This window comes from Artemia sp. Qi Xiang Cuo, chromosome 4, assembly GCF_049724085.1.
Source record: "Artemia sp. Qi Xiang Cuo chromosome 4, ASM4972408v1, whole genome shotgun sequence".
In the NCBI taxonomy this organism is placed as follows: domain Eukaryota; kingdom Metazoa; phylum Arthropoda; class Branchiopoda; order Anostraca; family Artemiidae; genus Artemia; species Artemia sp. Qi Xiang Cuo.
This window is the reverse complement of record NC_142797.1, coordinates 22565750-22588651: the sequence shown is the minus strand read 5'-3', so window position 1 is coordinate 22588651 and position 22902 is coordinate 22565750. Positions and strand designations below refer to the sequence as shown.

Here is a 22902-nt window from a genome sequence, read left to right as displayed (position 1 = left end):
GAATTATATATCTCATTGATAGATAAAACTCTAAGTTAAGCATTGACATGCTTATCTTTCACCGAAGAATAAACACTTCAAGTCATTAGTCAATTGAATTGTTTACAAGAATATCATAGAAAGACTAATTATTCTATTTTGTTATTTTGTCATCACTTTATTGACCAAAAAGTTCGTTGTAATGCTCTCAGTAAGGAACAACTTCACCCAATGGTAAATAGAATTTAAAAACAAAGCAATTTTAATAACAATAAATATATAAAAAGAATAGTTTTTATGACAACTCCGAATATATAAAATGTATTTAGTTTAATGTTTCCCATCAGATGCTAAAAGTATGAGAAAATGTGTTTGATTTTCAAAAAAAAAGGTGGGGCCTAATCCAAAACTCGGGAAATCTCAGTGAAAATCATATCATCATATTCAGCATATTGAAGAACCCGACTGTACACGTTTCAAGCTTCTGTCTCAAAAATGGGAAATTTCGCATATTTTTTCCTGTAAGAAAAATCAATAATGCTTGCTTTTTTGTTGTTTTTCCCCAGGGGTGATCTTATCGACCTAATGGCTCTAGAAGGTCGACAGGAAGCTCAATCGAACAAAAGTAGAAAGTTCTACTGCCCTTTATCAGTAACAAAAACATTAGGCCACGGAAAAGTCTAGTCCCCATCCGTAAGCTAAATGGTTTTCCAGAATTCATATACGGTTTTCTTTTTCATTGTCAAACTTTCTCTTCAGCTGTTCAGTCATATATTCATTTATGTGGGGAGAGGTATCCGAGAGGAATTTTCAAGTATGGTAAACTTTCCGCGAAAGAGGGGCGAAGAAGGAGGTAATTTTTAGGCAAGATTTATGGAAAGGATCAGAAATTCAAGTAAAAACAGCGTTTTTTTTTTCAACTGAAAGTAAGAAAAATAAAAGTATCTAAAACCGAACTGGCCAGCCCTGACAACATAAAGAGAGAGGAATAATCTCAAAAGGGAGAACAAGAACAAACGGGACTACGGCCAGTACAAGAAAGAAAATAAAATAAACAGCCATTAGCCCGGTTTCAGTGAAAAGAGGAGTTGATATTTCATTGGTACACAGGGCTTTTAAACGAAAAAACCTTTTTTTTTGCTAATCTTTCCATAAACAGATATACAGACAGGCTAATTTAAATAGTGACTCAATTTTAATTCTACTATTTTTAAAAATGATAATATTGCTAATATGATCTTGCAAAATAAGCAGGGGACTAAAGTAAACACAAGTTCAAGAAGAATTGCAGCATTGAATACCAACAAGAGTATTATTTAACAACAATATAATAAATTTAATGTCCATTTTCTGATTTTTGCATTCAGTTGCTTAGGTGTGTTCACTGAAATCACACGTAATTGTTCATAGAAATATCCTTTGGTGTTGAATCACAGTAGTATTAATTGTACATATACAGGTATTGCTTGGTTTCTTTTTTTTATTGTTTTTAGTTTTAGATTTTATTTAATTGTATAGATTATTTTAGATTGTATCTTTAGTTCTTTTATTTAGTTTCTGCTATATTTAGCACTGAAGACGCCTTGTTTTATACAGGCAAAATATCCGTCGTGTAGTTTAATTTTTCCTTCTACATGCTGTAGTCCCGTTGATGTCGTTCTTTATTTTTTTTTTCTCTCTTTGTTAGGAAGGAGCAAGATTAATACGAATAGAAATTATTCTGAAAATGAGAGGGGCTGTATCATTCTCGATCCCTTGCTCGTTACACTATTTTTTTTTGTGCTTTGAAAAAGTTTCTTATTTAACTCAACGGACTCTTGTGTTTTCATTAAAATTCAGAATTTGGGAAGGGGTCCCGGCCCACTGCCCTCCTACCTACGTCTCTTTTGTTGTTGGATGGGTGTATTTGGATACTCCTTTGAGTTGGTCGCCCAGATTTTTAAATCAATTTCTTATGAAAAGCAATATATTCGGCACGTTCTTCTTCTAGAACTGGTACCTTTAGCCCTTTTTCGTTTGTTTTCTTTTGCCTCGCAATCTTGTACCAAATTTCTGGTAAAAATTAGTCTTATTAATATTAAATTTTGAAAGTAATTTTTTTTTCAGCCGAAAATAAGGAGCAATATTGAAACTTAAAAAATAAAGAAATAGTTCTGAATATTCTGATTCTGTATATCTAAACAGAATTTGTTTTGTGAGGAGGGGGAACTCCCTTCTCCTCCTCTATCCCCGCCAACACGCTTGTTCTGTACCCTTAAAGATAAAAATGACATACTGAAGTAATAAAGCTTTCATTAACATGGAGAGGCTTCATTATACTTTCAAGATGTGCAGTGCTAATTCTCAGTATATATACTAGCATATTAAAGCAAGTGTAAGCTATTCAAAATTTGGGTTGACTTGGAATCACAGCGAACATTACAACAGTAACAAATAAATACCTTGACAGTCTCCATCAATGGTGGAATTGAAAAAAATTTCTTGTTTTGCCTTTTCATTGCTTCTCTTGCATTCATTATCAGTAAATTTAAATCCAGTAATATCCTCAGAAAGATGATTCTCCACAATTACATGTTCCTTTATATCATTAACATTCGGACATAAACAGATGGGACATTTATTATTTTTATCAGCTTCATGTTCTATATAATGAATGGCAAAATCTGAGTAGTTGTTTATTTCTTTACGACAAAATTCACAGTTAAATGACAGCCCTGTTTCACAGTTTGTTGACTTATGAAGTTGTAAGAAATAAAAAGAATTTTCAATCTTTCCACAAGTACTACACCGCCATTTACCACAGCACTTTTCTTCAATAGTGCGTTTTGTAAGCTTTTTTATCTCAACAGTTGTTTTTAAATAAATTTTTTCACGTTGTTTCGATTGGTTGGATACACTGGTCAACGAAATAATTTTTCCAGTACTTGACAAATCCTTAAGAAGTTCACTACGTTTCTTCAGAGAACGAACGTTATGGAAATAGTCTAAAAGATAGGAAAATCTAAGGTAGTTGAATCATCAGCTGATAGTCAATATTAATATACCAAGCAGTCAGATTCCAGGTCAAAAAGGTAGAGTATAAAAAAAAAACTATCATGAATAGGTGCTGTAAACTATCTATATTACAACTTCAGAGCTTTCTTTTTTGTGTATTCAACCCCTGCTCCCCCCCCCCCCCCTCCGGTCAAATAGCCATATCAATTCTCAAATTTTGAAAACTTCAAAATTTTGTTTCTTTTTTAAGGGAGGGAATTTCTCAGACTCTCACAAAAGATTATACGCAACTGGTTTTTATAGTTATGTCTGAAGGTTTTGCAACAGTTTGCTTATGTTGGCTATATAATACTATTTAAGCTTCATTAAAACCTAGTGCAGGGATTTAAAAGCTATTTATAGGAAAAGAGGCATTTTAGTTATCCTTTCAACAGGGGGAGGGGAGCAATTGATTTTCCTGCAAGGGGAAAGATTACGAAACAAAACTTGTTTTGTGACTGACATTCTACTATTCCCTCACCCCCTTACTGTTCAATGAATTGATTGGAATGAAAGTCCCTTGAAAGAGCACAAATTTGCAATATTGACATCGCTTTCGGTTGACTCTGTCGACCACACAATTCTTTTGTCGAGGACATTCATAGTTTACAATGCTGCTTTCTGATCATCTAAAAAATCCTTTACAACCTTCATTTGTTATGACTCCATAATATTCCACTTGACTTATTCCCCACATACCTTGCAGGAGATGACTTCAATTGGGACTAAAAACCGAAAAGGAAGTTAAAAAAATAATTAGGGTTGGGAAAAATTAGTTAATAAAAATAGTGAAAATATTAGCAAAATCAAAGGCCCATCAATGTAAAAGGTGTGAGACAGATAGTACATTTGAAGGAGTTCATTAAGCCCCCTCCCACCTGAGGCCACATTTTATATAATTGATAATTCTGCTCATTTTTTTCACGTTTAGGAATTCACTGACTTTAGAAGATTTGAAGCATACGAGATACTAGTTCAAAGAATTTCCCACACAAGTTTCAAGCAGAACTGAACACTCTCTTGAACAATGTAAAGAATGGGTGCATATCGCTGAAAACCGTCAGTCTCGACAGCCTAAGGTACTTGCCTCGACCTGCCTTTCTTTCTGTTTAAAAGTTGGCAGTGGGTGAAGGCTTTATATTGCGAGTTTCTAATTTAAACAAAATATTATCTCGCTATCTTTCATTTAAAAAGTTGGCAAGGAATAAGGACTACAAGGAAATTGTTGGGACTATGTACACAATTTTGTACATAGACACCAATTACTATGTTTAGCAAAAATCAGACAAGATCTCTTTTGTCATCAAGTCAATCTACATTTGATTGCACAACCTGATCTGCATGCTCAACCTGAACAGCATGCTAAATTTGGACCAGATTCAAGACTTGGTTTTCAATTTACATTATAATGAACATCTCCCAAGTTTCAACAGTTTTCTCTTCAAGTTTCAATACTAGAAGGCTAAGAAGAATATAAAGCATTGATGCATTGGAAGAGGCATTGAACTACAGTAAATCAGTGCTAACTTAAAGGCATTCGTCAATAAAAATGCATTTTAAATGAATAATAGACTGTTTTATCTTTACAAGAAACAACTTAGCTTTTTTTGGACAAAATCAGGTCCGAAGTCTTTAAAAAGAGAAAAAAAGCTATATTATGACGCGTAATAAGCTCAGGGGAAAATACATACCGTTAAAGAAGCTATTAGGAAACCTTACAAACACGTTTTTCAGGCGAAATTCCAAATGATCCCTTTACCTCCAAATGTCTACACATTGCTGACAATTTTCCATGTTTTTTGTGTTTCTTTTTTATTGTTTTTGCCTCTCAATAATGTATTCTGAAAGTCTGAGCTTTGAAACAGATTCGGGAGAAAAGAAAAAATAAAAGCATACATAAACATGTGAAACCCTCTATCCTCCTCTTCTCTTAGTCTAGAACAGACTCTAGTGAACAATTTGCAACCAGAAATTTATTCTTATTATTCTATGACGAATTTTGCAACACTTCTTTCAGTAGGCTAGTTAAATTACTGATTTTTCCTTCATATATTAATATTGTTCTATTAAGCCTTCTGGAAGCATCTAGAGACTCCAAGAATTTTCTTTATATTCTTCACACATCACAAAAATTAAAATTCCGTGAAAGAATCACGTCATGTTTCCTAAAAAACTGAGACCAAGTGTGCCAAAATACCAGTTTATGCTATGTTTGATAAAAAATTAGCCCACTACAATATAAACAAAAGGATGAAACGGCCTTTTTATTCTTTCTATTTGAAAGCATACCTTCTTCCTTTAATGTGAAAGAGCCAACTAGAGCCTGAGATGAGTTGCAAGAACTGCTCTTTGGAGTGTCCAAGTTATAGGACGAATCAGAAAAATTTGAAACTTTACTTGGCTCATCAGTCTTGTTTTGCAAAGGATCTTCATTTTCTGAGAAATAAAGTGACTGAATGACACAAAAAGCACACAAAACAAATGGGAAGAGAAAATGTGAAATGAACCCTTGGCTGCATTCTCTCGAAGGAGAAGCCTTGGGTTGAAAGTTGTCTCGTGCACCTTGCTTTGACTTTTATTCTATATTTCAAAATTTTGAAGAAAATGAAAGTATTAAAAAAAAATTTAAATTGCTGGAAAGCTACTTTTCAACTTTGCCTTTTGAAGTTTCACTTTTAAGATATTACAAGCTCATATTTTGAAAGTTTTTTGTTTACGTACGTTACTTATACTGAAATTGTACAACATTATCGTAACAACATATGCATTTGTTTTTTCTCCATAAAATTTGGAAAACATTTGATTTGCACGACTGAAAAAAGAAATAATTTGTAGAGGAGATTGTTATGAATTGCTTTGGCTGGGAGGGGTTTGTTTTAATAGTTTGGTTAATGTTACATTGGTTCAATTGTGATTAAGCCAAATCTAAAATGGGTGGCGTGAATACCAGGGTCACCCCTACTGGCAATGACGATTTAGAGAAGAATTTTTTAGCTTAAAACTGTCAGCAGTTTTTTGGCTTGAAGCATTTCTTGACCAAATCTGCTGACGAACTTTGTCAGTTTCAAGCATTAGTTGCCAAATCTTCTCACAATCTGCTAGGAACTAGTTGGGAGGAATGGAAAATTTACATGCTTAATTAAATTTGGATGAGTTTTATCTTAAAATTGCCAGTAATTTTTCAACGTAGAGCATTTTCTGACAAAATCTGACGACAAATTTCACTAAGCCATGAAAATTGTGGATTAACATGGTTACCGGGGATACCCCATCTTTGCACACCTTCTTTACGGTGTGTACAGGTTTCAAATCGATGCATGATCTTGGTTTAAACCAGGTTCACCATGTCTTCCTTTATGCTAGATATTTTTTAATGGCAATGGAGGTATTAAAGGTTCAATGAGGCCAATGAAGCCCTCAGTGGGGGATGGTTTTATATTGCAAGTTTCTAATTTACACAAAATATTATCTGCCTATCTTTCATTTAAAAAGTTGCCAAGGAATAAGGACTCAATAGATTTGTTAGGAATATATACACATTTTTGTACATACAGTCACCACTTGCTATTTTTAGGAGAAAATCAGATAACATCTCTTTTGTCACCAAGTCAGTCTGCACTTGATTTTCACCTGAAATGCACGCTCAATTCGCAGCACATTCAAGACTTGGTTTTCAATTTATATTATAATGAGTCATCTCCCAAGTTTCAATAGTTTTCTCTTCAACTTTCAATATTAAAAGGCAAGTATTTATTCAAATTTCAACATGAAAACATCTATTTAGAATTGGATATTAACTGTACAACCAGTAAGCTTTTTTCCAGTGAATTTTAATCTCTGAGAAGCTTGTTATATTTTGCAATATCTGGCAAGGGATTACAGACCTGAATAAACTTATTACTGAATTATCAATCAGCATTCCAATAAGTGAAAGATAATCCTACGGCAATTACTGTCAAATTATTTTGATTGATTAGTTAGTTATTATCGCAAATTTCACAAATAAGCGAGCAGAAGAGGGGTGGTAATCTGTGGCAAGCGTCGTAGTACTTTCCGGGAGTGTGTCTCCCATAAAATGCGGGGAATAGATAGCAGGAGCCTACGCTTTCCTCGCTTATTTGTGCATCTATACATCTTGTTATTTTTCCCACTAATACCGGAAAAATGTGGCGAATCCCGCATATCAAAGCTGTTCTTCTGTCGTCACAAGCTGATCTAGATAATGCATTATCAAACCCAGTTAAGATCGGGTATGAGGTGCACCGGGTGGAACTTTTCCATTTCGTTCCAAAAAGATGCTGCAATTGTCATCAATCCGATGGACAGATTGTAGCAACGCTGAGTTTGTTCCCACTGAGCTCAAAAAGGTCATAGATCCTCACGTGAATCGCCATGCCGTAATGAACATGGTTGCATCTCCTGTAAGTCGAAGAAGCACAATAGCTACTCGTATCGATGTTCCAAAAATCGTAAACTGATGCTGGAACAGCTGCGCGGTTATAACTTCACTAACCATGGCTAGTTATACAAATTTATCTGTCATATCTTGGAACTTTAACGGTGGAGTGAGCCAAAAGTTCCCACTTATTGAGAGCCTTGTCCAGAATAATGGAGTGGTGTGTCTGCAATAACATTTCCTTTCGACCGAGCGACTTTCTTTATTAAACGTACAGAATGCGGCGTCAGCTAACATCTCAAGTGCAATCTGACGCAAATCTCGAGGCCGTCTAAGCGGTGGCCTTACTATACTTAGTCGGTTTCAAGTTCAAACCATTGAACTCAGTGATCGTTTTATTGCAGCTGTCATCAGTGATTTAGCAATAATAAACGTATACCTACCGACTAATTATGGTGATCAAGAATCTGACGCTTTTTTTCCTCTTCTTGTCGTAAATTGTCCAATTGCGCTAAGAAGATAATAAGGTCATACCCGTGATGTCTGATCATGGGAGGCTTCAATTGTGATCTTACACTTATGAATTGCCCACGTAGTGAATTAATTAGAGATATGCTACTTCGTTCTCGGTTCTAATGAAAGATAAGGACTTTAAGTTTATTTATAATGCTAGTTCGACGTCTAAACTGGATCACTTGCTGTTTTCGGGAAGTTTATTCCACCATGTAACTGTGCTTGATGACCATGATACCTGTGATGACCATCTTCCTATACGAGTTTCTGTCCCACTAACCCGCAAACAGGACAACCCAGCCAAAACTAAATAGTATCAGCGGAAAATGTTGAAGGAGATGAATATGCCGTTGTTTTAAGCTACGTGCAACCATGTCTGAAGTAAGATTAAAGTTCCATTTCATCTTCTTCAAACTAATACGGGTTGGAGTAATAGTGAGCTACAACTACAAATTAATACCTACTGTGAGGAAATTATTCATGCTCTTAGGTGTGCTAATAAAGCGGCAATCCCCGTGAAAAAAGTGAGAAGCAATACTGAAAAGTCTAGCTGGTCGAATAACACTTCCCTCGTAAATGCCTGCTCAAGTGCTGAGTGGTGGTGGCGTCTATGGATTGAATGCGGAAGGCCTAGGTTGGGTGTACTGAACTTCGTGCGACTATTTACAAAGAGAAGGTACAGTAAGGTCCTTGAAGAGCATCTAGCTGCTATCAAGACCGCTAACACTGAAAAAGTTTTAAATGACCCACAGTCTCTTTGGAAATCTGGTCTCATAAAACTGTGCATTCTCGTGATGGTCCCCAATTTATACCAATTTCAGAACGGGTTCCCATTTTGAAAACCAGCTTAAAAAGCCAAATAGTAGAGTTGAAAGTGTTTTTGATGCACAGTTGTCTGAGCTTCTGGTTTTCCAAACCAAGAAGTAATGGGGTAGTGGTTACACCGTCTGGTATTAAGGCGATAGTGCATAAACTTCAGAAAAAACAGTTTTCTGCAGGAGTGGACAGTATATGTGCACAACACATTCCGGCCTGGACTGATATGTTTTATAGTTATTTATCATTACTTTTTCAGATTATTTTTAATATTGGTATTGTTTCTGATTGTATGTGCATTGGTGACGTAACATACCTTTCCTAAAAAAGGGAAAACCGAATTCTTCTTGCTCGTCGTATAAGCCCATCACGGTTTCTAGTGTTTTTGCGAAGATTTTAGAGTTTTTGATCGTAGATCGGGTAAATGAGCGTTGTACTATGACCCCGTTTCAGTTTAAGTTTCAGTCGGGACTAGGATGTTTCCATGCTTTACGAAGTTTATGTTCTATTCTTCAAGATTCGGAGGCGTCGGAGAGTACGTTGATTTTAGGTGCATATGATGTGAAAAATGCCTCCAGGTCACTTCTTCACTCTCAAGCAATGCTTGAATTATATAACCACGGTGTTAACCTGGACGTTATAGTGCCTCTTTACTATATGTATCACCATCTGAAAGTCGAAAATAGTGTCTTGCTGAGGACTGCCCTTGGACATAGGGTTGAAATATTCATTCAAATTATCTTCACTGTCTTACAAAAATAATTCCATATTGTTCTTCGTGTTTTGCTGTTTGTGCATATGAAAGTCCGGTTGAAACTCGATGACTCGTTCGCTGAAGATGACCTCCCAGTTTACTTTGGTATGAAACAAGGAGCAATAACCTCCCCGACCATATATAATAATGCCGCTCTCCCTGCCCAGGTTGATCTTCTTACTAGCTGCGTATTTAAAAGTTTCGATACATCGGTACTCTGTTATGACGAGGACCTGTTTAACCTTTGCCGTTCCATTACCAGTTTAAAATTTAATTTTGATGAGCTTGCAACTCGATTTGACAACATTGGTCTAACTATTACGGCTGCAAAGTCAAAAGTGTTGCCCTTATTATTTAGTTCAATAAAGTAAACGACTAGGTTTTTCCGATATTGTTCCTAATTCAGAGCTAGTTTACCTTGGTTCACTGATTGGCTCTTCCCTTAGGAATACAAGAAAGCTCCTTATTAAGCATGCTGAGAGAAATATGCGTGAAGCATACGCTAGAATTGTTCTTTCGCAAGTTATCCTTAAACGTAAGCTACTGGCCAAGTTGTACAATAGTATCGCTCTTCCGCATATACTGTATCTAACGCCTTTTTGGGATGTTTTGACCGATGTTGAAAAGCAATCTCTGCGAAAATCTTATGTGTTCATAGTTCGTTCTTTTCATTCTTTTATTTTCATAATTATCCATCGCGTTTTATTGTTTAACTATATGATGGGAAATAAATATTCATTCATTCATTCATAATGCATTGATTCATCGTAAGAGGCATTGAACTACAGTAAATAAGTGGTAACTTAAAGACTATGACAGGCAATGGTATTTAAAAACGCATTTTAAATGAAAAAGAGACTGTTTTATCTTTACAAGAAATAACTGAACTTTTTATGGACTAAAGAGGGTTCGAAGTCTTTAAAAAGAGAAAAGAGGGTATCATCAGGAGTAATGAGCTCAGGGGAAATATCAGGAAGAAAATCTATTAGGACAACTTACAAACACGTTTATCAGACGAAGTTTTAAAGGATCCCTTTACCTCCAAATGACTACACATTGCTGACAATTTTCAATGTTTTTTTTTTTGTTTCTTTTTTTATTGTTTTTGCCTCTCAATAATGTATTCTGAAAGTTTGAGCTTTGAAACAAGATTCAGGAGAAGAGAAAATAGAACAGCTTATAGACAGGGTTTCACATAAATCTACAGCTAGGGGTTTCACATAAATATGTGAAACCCCTTCCCCGATTTTCTCTTAGTCTAGAATAGACTCTAGTGAACAATTTGCAACCAGAATTCTATTCTTGCTATTTTATGACGATTTTTGCAATAGTTTCTTCAGCAGGCTAGTTAATTTACTGATTTTTTATTTTACTAATTAAAATTAATCTATTAATCATTCTAGAAGCATCTAGAGAGTCCGACAACTTTCTCTGTATTTTTCGCACATTACAAAAATTAAAATTCCATGAAAGAAAGAATCAGCTCATGTTTCATAAAGACTGCGACCTAGTGTGTCAAAACGCCCGTTTATGCTTTATTTGATAAAAATTAGCCTAATGTAAAATGAACATGTAAGGATGTAAGGATGAAAATACTTTTGCCTTCTTTCTATTTGAAAGCATACCTTCTTCCTTTAATGTGAGAGAGCCAACCAGAGCCTGAGATGAGTTGCAAGAACTGCTCTTTGAAATGTTTAAGCCATATAAAGGATAACAAAAATTTGAAACTGTCATGGATTCATCATTCTTAAATTGCAAAGGATCCACACTTTCTGAAAGATAAATTGATAGAATCACACAAAAAAAACACTACAGAACACATGGCAAGACAGACGGTGTAGTAAACTATGTAATAAACCCTTTGCTGCATTCTCTCAAAGGAGAGGCCTTGGTTTGAACATTGCCTCGTACACCCTGCTTTGGCTTTTATTATATACTTCAAAATTTTGAAGAAAATATAAGTATTGAAGAAAAAATTAAAATTGCTTGCAAGCTAAGTTTTAACTTGGCAATGTGAAATTTTACTTTTAAGATATTACAAGTTTATACTTGAACAGGATTTTGTTTACATACTTACGCATACTGATATTGTACGACATTATCGTAACAACATATGCATTTGTTTTTTCTCTATAAAATTTGGAAAATATTTGATTTGCACATTTTCGGTTTTGTTATACACTGCAAATCCTGTTTGACCAAAAAAAGAAACAGTTTGTAGAAGAGATTGTTATGAACTGCGTTGACTCGGAGAGGTTTATTTTAATGTTTTAGTTAATATTCAATTGGTTCAATCGTCATTAACCAAATCTAGAATGGTTGGCGTAAAAACCAGGCCAATGACACAAGTGCTGGCAATGACCATTTAGGGAAGAATTTTTAGCTTAAAACGGCCAGCAGTTTTTTGGGTTTAAGCCTTTCTCGACCAAATCTGCTGACAAACTATGTCGGCTTCTACAATTAGTTGCCAAATCTACTCACTATTTGCTAGGCACTAGTTGGGAGGAATGGAAAATTTACATATTTAATGAAATTTGGATGAGTTTTATCTTAAAACTCCCAGTAACTTTTTAAATGTAGAACATTTTCTGACAAAATCTGCCGACGAATTTCACTAGGCAATGAAAATTGTGGAGTAGCACGGTTACCAAGGGTCCCCCATCTTTCGCACGCCTTTTTACAATGTATACAGATATCGAAACAATACATGATCCTGTTTTAAACCAGGTTCAGCCTTCCTTCCTTTTTGCTAAACTTTTTTTAATGGTAACAGGAAAGTATCAAAGGGTCAATAAGACCAGCTCTGTGATAATAAATGCATTCTTTCTCTTCTTCGACCAAACCCCATATGCCCCTCCCCCCAATATTTTCATCCAGTCGGTAAAATAATGGCACAAAGCACTGCTATTCCACTACCTCAAATTTTCTTCTCTTTGGTAAACGGGATGATGGAAATAAATGACGTAAAATCAATGGAAGGAAATCAGTCTCAGTCGGTGAAAAAAAATAAAGTAATTGTAATAGCATTATCACTTAAATCAGTCTATGAAAATAACTAGCCAGTCAGTAAAATCTACCGCTATTCCCCCTCCCAAAAAACAAACAATTTGGCTAGCGACATCTCTGACCTAAAGCATTGAAAAATCTTCACCAGTTTCTTCTTCAAAGAAAGGGTGTAATGTTGTGTACCTTTCAACTAAGAGCTTTTTGGCAGGAAGGAATATCAAAGTCCAAATCTATGCCTCAAATTATAGATTAAGATCATTTGAATATACAAAAATAGCCAAGGAGCATATTTGTTGAGCCGCTAATAGCTTGGCCCAAGACTGCTGAGACCTCTTAGACCTCTTATCTTTACAGTCTAGGTGCAAGCAGGGTTCAATTTTTTGAACTTCACTGACTTTAAAAAAATTTGAGGCACACGAGATAGATAATTGAACAAATTTACCATCATTTATGAACTAAAAGCCAGAAAAAGATGGGTAGTTTCTGGGAGTGGTGTAATCCTTTGAAACAATATCCCTTGGTTCAATGTATTTCCCACATAAGTTTCAAGCAGATGTGAGCACTTTCTTGAAAATGGTAGAGAATGGGTGTGAATACTGAAAGCCGTCAGTCTCACCAGCCTAAAGTACTTGTCATATAGTTTCCAAACCAGCTAGTGCACAAAATCCAGTCCCAAAATTTGTATACAGGGTATATGAACTACCAATTAGTCCTATTACACCTTTGACTCCCCAAAAAGTATCTTCAAATAATCAGAAATCCTTCATCATCATCTGTAACCAAGCCCTGGAAATAAAGAAGTCTTCCTGTCAGTTAATAGCCAACAATCCAAATTAAAGTTTTTAATTCTATTGATGGGTTGTGGGAAATGCGGGTACTTGAGCTACCTATCCCCAGCAGTTTAAGGCCAATAGGCCGGCCGGTACCAACACGGTTCTTCTCACTCACTCCCACTCTCTTCTGCACACTTCAAAACAAATGATGAATTACTCTCTTTTTTATTGTCTTCATTGTGCATTAGTGATCAATAATCAATTTGTCTCTTCTTTATGATATCAATAGAAGCCTTAAAAGTCTTTCTATCAGTGTACCAAGGAAGTTTAGAATTTAGGATTGCAGTGTAGGTATTTGGTATATTAGCCATGTATCAGAGGCGCTTAAGGGAAATAGTCTCCACACTCAATGGCTGACAATCAAGTAAGACATGCTGGATAGTTTCATCGGTTGAAAAGCAGACACGGCATAGAGAACAGTGATGTAGCTTCCAATTAAATAACCAAGTATTGAAAAGAAGGGCACCTGATTTCAGACAGTTATATAGCACTGTGTGTAATCTAGTATGAAAAGGATATAAAATCAATTTACTATGATTAACATTAGATCTTTGCCTAATAATGTCTCGTGAATTGCGGTCAGAGGGAGAACTTGGGTTTAACAAGAAGCCTTGGCTGCTAATAAATCAGCAGCATCATTATATTTGATGCCTTTGCGACTTGGAACATGTTGGAAATAGATCTGGTAACCTTTGGCCTGAAGGTTCAAAAGCTGTTCTAATGTTGAATAAGCCCTTATCATTGACTTACTTGTCTTACTTAACGCTATTGCTCAGCAGGGTCGCCAGCGTAGAAGGAACTGGTTGACAGTGCTGTCATTCTTTTCCAAGCAGCCCTGTCTAGGGCTAAAGATGGAGCCTCATTTGGGTCGATGTTATCAATGGCATACGCTGCTATAATTTATAAGAGCATCTAGAGTCAGGCGAATGGCACACAATTCAGCGGACAAAATGGAAGATCCCAAAGGAAGGGGTGAAAAAAGGTCAAAGTCCAGTTATGGAATACCTACTAATACCCCAGCTCCCTCACCCTGGACAGATCAATCTGAATATATTATGCTGTGATTAGGGCACAACTTCAAAATCTGTTCAGCCAAAGAAGTCAGGATCTCATTATTGGGAATTAGGTTTTTATGAATTGGAATAAGTTCTGCTTGACAAATAAATGGACTCATTTCCTATGGCGGAGTGTCAATAAAGGGGTACGCATAAGGTGAATACTGACCCCAATTTTGGACCTCCAGTTGACAATGATTCAAAGATGAATGGGCATTAGTGCAAGCTGCCTTCAAAGCAAACATATGTTTATACACAACATGCTTGCTTCCATAAGTTTGAATTTGCGAGAAGTATTTCTTCCTTTGACTGGATGCTCTTTCACTAAGGGAGATCAAACCAGACAATTGTTTTAATTTAGACAGAGGAGTTCGCTTGTGCAAACCCAGAGCAATTTAAATAGCTGAATTTTGTAAATATTCCAGTGTCTTAAATCCAGATGGGGGACGAATTGAAAAAATTGGATACCGTATTCTAGATTAGAACGGATATGCAATTTATAAGAATCCAAGATAACTTTACGGTGGCATAGAAGGGATGCTCGTATAAAATTCAGATAGGGCTCAATTTGTTGAAAATAGAAAGTTCTAGTTCACTTTTAAATCGCCTGCTTTCTCACTGTAAAAGTCTAAAACCTACTGCGTCATTGGCGGATTACTGAAAACTATATGCGTCTTGAACAGTCTTGGAAAGTATAAACAACATCAAACTGAATATTTCATGTATAATGATATTAGTTGTTGAAAGATCCGTCAGTTCAAGGATTAGTTCCACTGTAATGTTATTTTTATTTTCAAAGCTGTAAAAACTGGAAGAGAAAATATTTGTAATATAATTCGTTTTCAGTTAAGCGTCAATGACGCAGTAGGATTTTGGTTTTTATTTACAGTTAAGGAAGGGGGCAGTATAAAAAAAATCTTGTTTGTAGTGAAACTATATTCGTCTTGAACAACTTTAGAAAGAACTAATAAATTAAACTGAATATTTAATGTATAATGATATTAATTGCTGAAAAATCAGTTCAAAATTTTACTATAATTTTAATGTTTTTTTTTCAATATTAAGTACAAAAGAAAATATTTGTAATAAAATTGGTTTTCAGTAAAGCGCCAATGACGCAGTAGGTTCTAATTATTTTTTATTAGAATATAAAGCATTGATGCATTGGAAGAGGCATTGAACTACAGTAAATCAGTGCTAACTTAAAGGCATTCGTCAATAAAAATGCATTTTAAATGAATAATAGACTGTTTTATCTTTACAAGAAACAACTTAGCTTTTTTTGGACAAAAGGGTTCTGAAATATTTAAAAAGAGAAAAGAAGCTATATCATCACGCGTAATAATCACAGGAAAAATACATACCGTTAGAAAAGGTACTAGGAAACCTTACAAAGACATTTTTCAGGCGAAATTTCAAATGATCCCTTTACCTCCAAATGTCTACACATTGCTGACAATTTTCCATGTTTTTTTTTTTGTTTCTTTTTTATTGTTTTTGCCTCTCAATAATGTATTCTGAGAGTCTGAGCTTTGAAAAAAGATTCAGGAGAAGAGAAAAAATAAAAGCAAACATAAACATGTGAAACTCAGTCCCCTCTTTTTCTCTTAGTCTAGAACAGACTCAAGTGAACAATTTGCAACCAGAATTTTACAATAATTCCTTCAGCGGGCTAGTTAATTTATTAATTTTTCCTTTATTAATATTATTCTATTAAGCCTTCTGGAAACATCTAGAGACTCCAAGAATTTTCTTTATATTCTTCACACATAACAAAAATCAATATTCCGTGAAAGAATCACGTCACATTTCATAAAAAACTGAGACCAAGTGTGTCAAAATGCCAGTTTATGCTTTATTTGATAAAAATTTAGCCTAATATAAAATAAACAAAAGGATGAAAAGGCATTAGTATTCTTTCTATTTGAAAGCGTACCTTCTTCCTTGAATGTGAGAGAGCCAACCAGAGAAAAATTTGAAACTTTCCTTGGCTTATCAGTCTTGTTTTGCAAAGGATCCTCATTTTCTGAAAAATAAAGTGACTGAATGACACAAAAAGAACAAATGGGAAGAGAAAATGTGAAATAAAACCTTTGCTGCATTCTCTTGAAGGAGAAGCCTTGGCTTGAAAATTGTCTCGTGCACCTTGCTTCGGCTTTTATTCTACATTTCAAAATTTGGAAGGAAATGAAAGTATTAAAAACAAATTTAAATTTCTGGCAAGCTAATTTTGAACTTAGCCATTTGAAATTTTCCTTTTAAGATATTACAAGCTCATACTTTGAAAGTTTTTCGTTTACGTACTTTACTTATACTGAAATTGTACAACATTATCGTGACAACATATGCATTTGTTTTTTCTCTATAAAATTTGGAAAACATTTGATTTGCACATTTTCGGTTTTGTTTTACACTCTGTAAATCCTGTTTGACTGAAAAAAGAAATAGTTGCAGAGGAAATTGTTATGAACTGCTTTGGCTGGGAGAGGTTTGTTTTAATGTTTTGGTTAATGTTACATTGGTTCAATCGTGATTAAGCCAAATCTAAAATGGGTGGCGTGAATACCAGGGTCACCCGTACTGGCAATGACGATTTAGAGAAGAATTTTTAGCTTAAAACAGTCAGCAGTTTTTTGGCTTGAAACATTTCTTGACCAAATCAGCTGACGAACTATGTCAGTTTCTAGCATTAGTTGCCAAATCTACTCACTATCTGCTAGGTACTAGTTGGGAGAAATGGAAAATTTACAAGTTTAATTAAATTTGGATGAGTTTTATCTTAAAAATGCCATTAATTTTTCAACGTAGAGCATTTTCTGACAAAATCTAACGACAAATTTCACAAAGCCATGAAAATTGTGGATTAACATGGTTACCGGGGATACCCCATCTTTTGCACGCCTTCTTTACGGTGTGTACAGATTTCAAATCGTTGCATGATTCTGGTTTAAACCAAGTTCAGCATGCCCTTCCTATATACTGGATATTGTTTTTGAATGGCAACAGGGAGGTATCAAAGGTTTAAAGAGGTCAATGAAGCCCACAGTGGGGAAAGGTTTTATATTGCAAGTTTCTAATTTAAAGAAAGTGTTATCCGCCTATCTTTCATTTAAAAAGTTGGCAAGGAATAAGGACTCAATAGACTTTGTTAGGAATACATACACATTTTTGTACATACAGTTACCACTTGCTATTTTTAGGAGAAACTCAGATAACATCTCTTTTGTCACCAAGTCAGTCTGCAGTTGATTTGCACCTGAAATGCACGCTCAATTCACAGCACATTCAAGATTTTATTTTCAATTTATATTATAATGAGTCATCTTCCAAGTTTCAATTGTTTTCTCTTCAAGTTTCAATATTAAAAGGCCAGTATTCATTATGAGTTCAACTTGAAAACATCTGTTCAGAATTGGACATTAATTATAAAACCAGTAAGCTTTTTTTCAATGAATTTTAATCTTGGAGAAGCTTGTTAGATTTCGCAATATCTGGCAAGGGATTACAGACCTGAATAAATTTGTTACTGAATTATTAATCAGCACTCCAACAAGTGAAAGATAATACTACGACAAATATTGTCAAGTCATTTTGATTGATTAGTTAGTTATTATCGCAAATTTCACAAATAAGCGACCAGAAGAGGGGTACTAATCTGTGGCAAGCGTCGTAGTACTTTCCGGGAGTGTGTCTCCCATAAAATGCGGGGAATAGATAGCAGGAGCCTACGCTTCCCTCGCTTATTTGTGCATCTATGCATCTTGTTATTTTTCCCACTGATACCGACTTGGACTGAAAATGGATATTGCTTTTGGAATACGGTGCGGTAATGAGTGGTGAATTTGTGCATAGTGCTGTGCTTAATTACGCCACCCGTTCAATGCATACAGGTATTAAATCACTCGTTGGTACGATCTTGCGTGCAGTTTTTCGAGTAGTAGGATATCGTGGAAGCGAAAAAGATTTTATTTGAGATGGCTGCTCTCGAAGAACGTTGCGTAAAGCATGTGAAAGAAGAAGACAATGTGGTAGACATTGGGAAAATGCTGCAAAGATATGCGAAAGACCGCAAGAGCCTAGCTAAGTTCGTAATTTATTATTCTGCAGAAGTTCCAGCTTCGTCAGAATTAGTTGGTGTTTACGCTATAAGCAAAATTAATGAGATGTGCAAAAAAGTTGAGAAAGCGGTTATACACATACAGCAGCTACCCGTTCCTGTAGGCCACAATCCCGTCGAGAAATCCGGTAAGGTTACCCTTATTTACTCATTCGTTGTGAAGAATCCCCCAAAAACCCTTAGTACCGCTGAGGCTAGAAAGTCTGTTATAGATTCGGGTTGTGGTACTATTCCTGATAAGTCTGCTATTGAGATTCGAAGGGGCAGATCGGATTTCAAAGTTTTTGTGGACAGTAAACCATTAGCAGAGAAAATAGCCAGTTGGTTCAAAGCCACTTATCAAGAGATAGCTTTCAGTGTGCTATCTAAGCAATTCATTGGTATCATCAAGCAAGTCCCCCCGGAATTCAAAAGTGAACTAAATTCAGTCGTTCTTATCGTCACAAGCTGATCTAGATAATGCATTATCAAACCAAGTTAAGATCGGGTATGAAATGTACCGGGTTGAAATTTTCCATTTCGTTCCAAAAAGATGCTGCAATTGCCATCAATCCGATGGATATTTGGCGAAAGACTGTAGCAACGCTGAGGTTTGTTCCCATTGTGGTCAAAGAGGTCACAGATCCTGACGTGAATCGCCATGCAGTAATGAACTTTGTTGCATCTCCTGTAAGTCAAAAAAGCACAATTGCTACTCGTATCGATGTCCCGAAAATCGTAAACTGATGCTGGAACAGCTGCGCGGTTATAACTTCACTAACCATGGCTAGTTATACGGATTTATCTGTCATATCTTGGAACTTTAATGGTGGAGTGAGCCAAAAGCTCCCACTTATTGAGACCCTCGTCCAGAATAACGGAGTGGTGTGTCCGCAAGAACACTTCCTTTCGACCGAGCGACTTTCTGTACAGAATGCGGCGTCAACTAACATCTCAAGTGCAATCCCACGCAAATCTCGAGAAACTTCTTCAACAATTATGTAACAACATACACTCTTTTGAAAATCTGGACACAAATAGCATTGTTTAATTTAGTTTTCTACCTCCTCATTTTGACCTGAAAAATAAACTTAATACCATTCCTAAAAAACTATATCTATGCTCTTTGACAACCTGGATAAGCTTAAACTCTTTTAATTAAGTTAAATGGCAAGAGCAGACGTAGTAATTGTAATAGAAATGAATATTCCACTTAATATCCTCAGTCATCAAAAAAAAAAAAATAAAAAAATAAAGCAGCTACTCCCACCATTGAAAGGAATAACCCCGACAGGTTTCATATCGACTGAGACAAAGAGTGTCAAAATGTCAACTTCATTTAAAAAAATTAGCCAACTGTAAAATAAACAGAAAGAGGTTTTTGCGCTCTTTCTCTTTGAGAGCATACCTTCTTCCTTTAATTTAAAAGAACCGACCATAAGCTGGGACGTGCAACGGAAACTGTTTTTAGGAGCGTCCAAATCATGGAATGAATGAAAAAAATTTGAAACTTCCAAGGGTTCTTCAGTCTCAATTTGCAAAGGATCCATAATTTCTAAAAGATAGAGTGATTGAATGATGTATAATACACTACAAAAGACATGATAAGGTAAACTATACTAGTAAAAAGCAGAGGTAACATCAAGTCAATAATGGCTAATAACTCAAGCACAATGGAAGACAACTCAAGCATATTGTCTAGAAGACATTAAAGGAGACCAAAGGTCACCTAAAAAAAAAAAAAAAAAAAATCAACTCTCTGTGGCAACTCCCTGGTGGCAACAAGGGTTGCCACCAGGTCAAAATAAGAATGACTAAACCCTTGAAAAAAAAAAATTAATAAAATGTGACTGCTTTGTTCTCGAAAAAGGTAAAAAACCTTTGTTTTGAAACTCAATCTCTTTAGAAAAAAATAAGGCAGTTCTCTGTAAGAAATACGAGGTTCATGCATATTAATGACGGTAATGCCATTGTGGGCAAAGAGCAGAGTGATCCGAATGTGGAGCAGCAGAAAATATGTTGGTGAAACGCCAGCTTTAGGCAGAGTGACGCAAGCCAAAATGTTTGGGGTGAGGGTTTTCGGCATTTTTACGAACTTGTTTTATTTAATCAAAGTACCCATGTCTTTCATACCTTATAACGTAGAAAAGAATTGCTTCTTGCATTACTTTACAGTAGGAAGAACCTGTAGAACTAATTAGATATTTAAAACGAGGCTTTGGACAGTGTTGGATAGTTTTAACACTGTAGTATTGGATAAGATATGCTCTGATTTTGTAAAATGAAAAAGTTTGAGTTCAACTACGTTTGCTGTTTGTTAACTTTCACAGATCTGATGCTAAGATAATCTGGAATTTTATAGTTCTGATCAAGATATCTAATTCCTAAGGGATTAAGGCCTTTTCCCGTAGGGTACCTTATATTTGCACAATAGACCTTGCCCAATAGTATGCTGGTTCGAGAAAAGAGGAGACATTGCGGATTACATCACACAGGCCATTCATTAATATACTTGTGAGACCATTGTCAATGAAGTTCTAGTGCCATTTTTAGGTGACCAAAACATTGAAGGGTATCTACCCCCTCCCACCCCCTTTTTAACCAAAATTGTCCGATCAAAATTTTGAGATAGCCATTTTCTCCAGCATGGTCAAGACATCTAATTGCTATGTCTTTGAGGATGGCTTGACCCCCATGGCCTCCAGGGGAAGGACTGCAAGTTATGAACTTTGCCCATTGCTTACATATACGAGTATTGGCTCGTAGTGGCTATTGGGACGTATAAATATATTTTTGGAGAGAGGAGGGGATGATATTCCGGTGGGGGGGAGGGGTGCTTACGTGGGAGGATTTTTTCATGGATGAGTTTTCGTGGGGGAAGGGAATTTTTCATGGGAGGGGAAGCTGGATTTCCCAGTCTTAATTAAAAAAATCAGAAATTAAATTAAATTTACGACGTCCTCCCACCACAGCCGAGGACGACCTGCTTTCCGTTCAGCCCTAGACGGTTGGTCGAAAAGACAAATCTTCGGCAATCTGTCATCCTTCATCCGCACAACGTGCCCTTACTATCTCAACCATTCTTTCATTATAGCCCTAGAGAGCGGTATTGAACCATATTTTTCGTACAGCCTAACTTTTGAAATACGGTCAGTCATCCGGGTACCCCTTCAGTAATTTCTCTGGAATACATGTAGTAAATCTTCATCCGCTTTTCGAAGCGCCCATGCTTCAGACCGTATATAAATATATATATATATATATATATATATATATATATATATATATATATATATATATATATATATATATATATATATATATATATATATATATATATATATATTGGTACAGGCGAAATATCCGCGTTGTTTTTACATTTTTCGTCTTTTCTCCACTGGCCGCAGTTTCGTTTGTTTTTTTTTTTTCACTGAGATTTTTCTTTGTTGGTTTTTGTCATGGCTGGCCAGTTCGGCTTAAGATCTTTATATATATATATATATATATATATATATATATATATATATATATATATATATATATATATATATATATATATATATATATATATATATACTCATACTTTCACTTCTTTCGCGTTTCTATAAAAGTAACGCATGGTAACTAGATCGTTTCTATTTACTACACTTAAATGACACTTTTAGGTAACATAGATGTATTTTCTTAAAAAACAACAAGTACTTACCACGGGATATAGAAGGCATCACTGGGCTATCAGGCACAGACGGATCTGAAGCCATTACTCTACTTTCAAAAGAAGAAGATGTGCTGTCCACAAAATTGCTACTGCCAGCCTCATAACTCCCATAACTGTTGTAAGAGTGGGTTAGATAGGGACTTACGTTCCCGTCACTATACCTGAAATTAAATAAGATAATATTATAACAAAAGAATAATGAATTGGTAGGTATTTGCCGTGACAAAGGGGCACCAATTCGCAAAATGTGGAGAAGAGGAGGGGGTAAGAACTTATTCAATTTTTTTATTGCATCTATACTATTTTGAGAAACTAGATGTATTTTCACTCTTTGGATTCAGTTCAATAGTAAGAGCAGAAGTAGTAATAGCAGCAGACCTTGAATTCCAACTTTATACCCTCAGTCGTTCTTGAGATATTACTGAGACGTCTTATTGAAAACGAGCATAAGAATAGTCGCCTTTGATTTGATTTTAAAGGTACATAAGCTTTCCGTGAAAATTTCTACTTTATAGGCTGTTCTAATCCTAAGATATTCCGCATGGATATCTTGACAACCTGGTCTATTTTCAAAACCTGGATGCACTTAAGCTATTCTGATTTAGTTCAATTATAGCATTAGTAGTAGTAAAAATGGTAGTAATATTGGTAACACTGGGAATCTCAGCTTAATAACCGTAGGCATTGCTGGGATATTGCTAAT

At 35.5% G+C, this 22902-nt stretch overlaps 1 protein-coding gene across 1 annotated transcript in view; it reads right to left on the bottom strand.

The window, feature by feature from the left end:
* LOC148952892 (uncharacterized) overlaps window positions 1-22902 on the bottom strand; it is a 185800-nt gene that overhangs the window by 12462 nt on the left and 150436 nt on the right. Inside the window, exons 5-10 of the mRNA XM_089088150.1 lie at window positions 22188-22360; window positions 19890-20036; window positions 16322-16411; window positions 11117-11263; window positions 5302-5448; window positions 2421-2963 (exon numbers count right to left, since the gene is read on the bottom strand). Of these exons, the coding sequence (XP_088944276.1) occupies window positions 2421-2963; window positions 5302-5448; window positions 11117-11263; window positions 16322-16411; window positions 19890-20036; window positions 22188-22360 (1247 nt within the window). The remainder of the gene's footprint in view (window positions 1-2420; window positions 2964-5301; window positions 5449-11116; window positions 11264-16321; window positions 16412-19889; window positions 20037-22187; window positions 22361-22902) is intronic.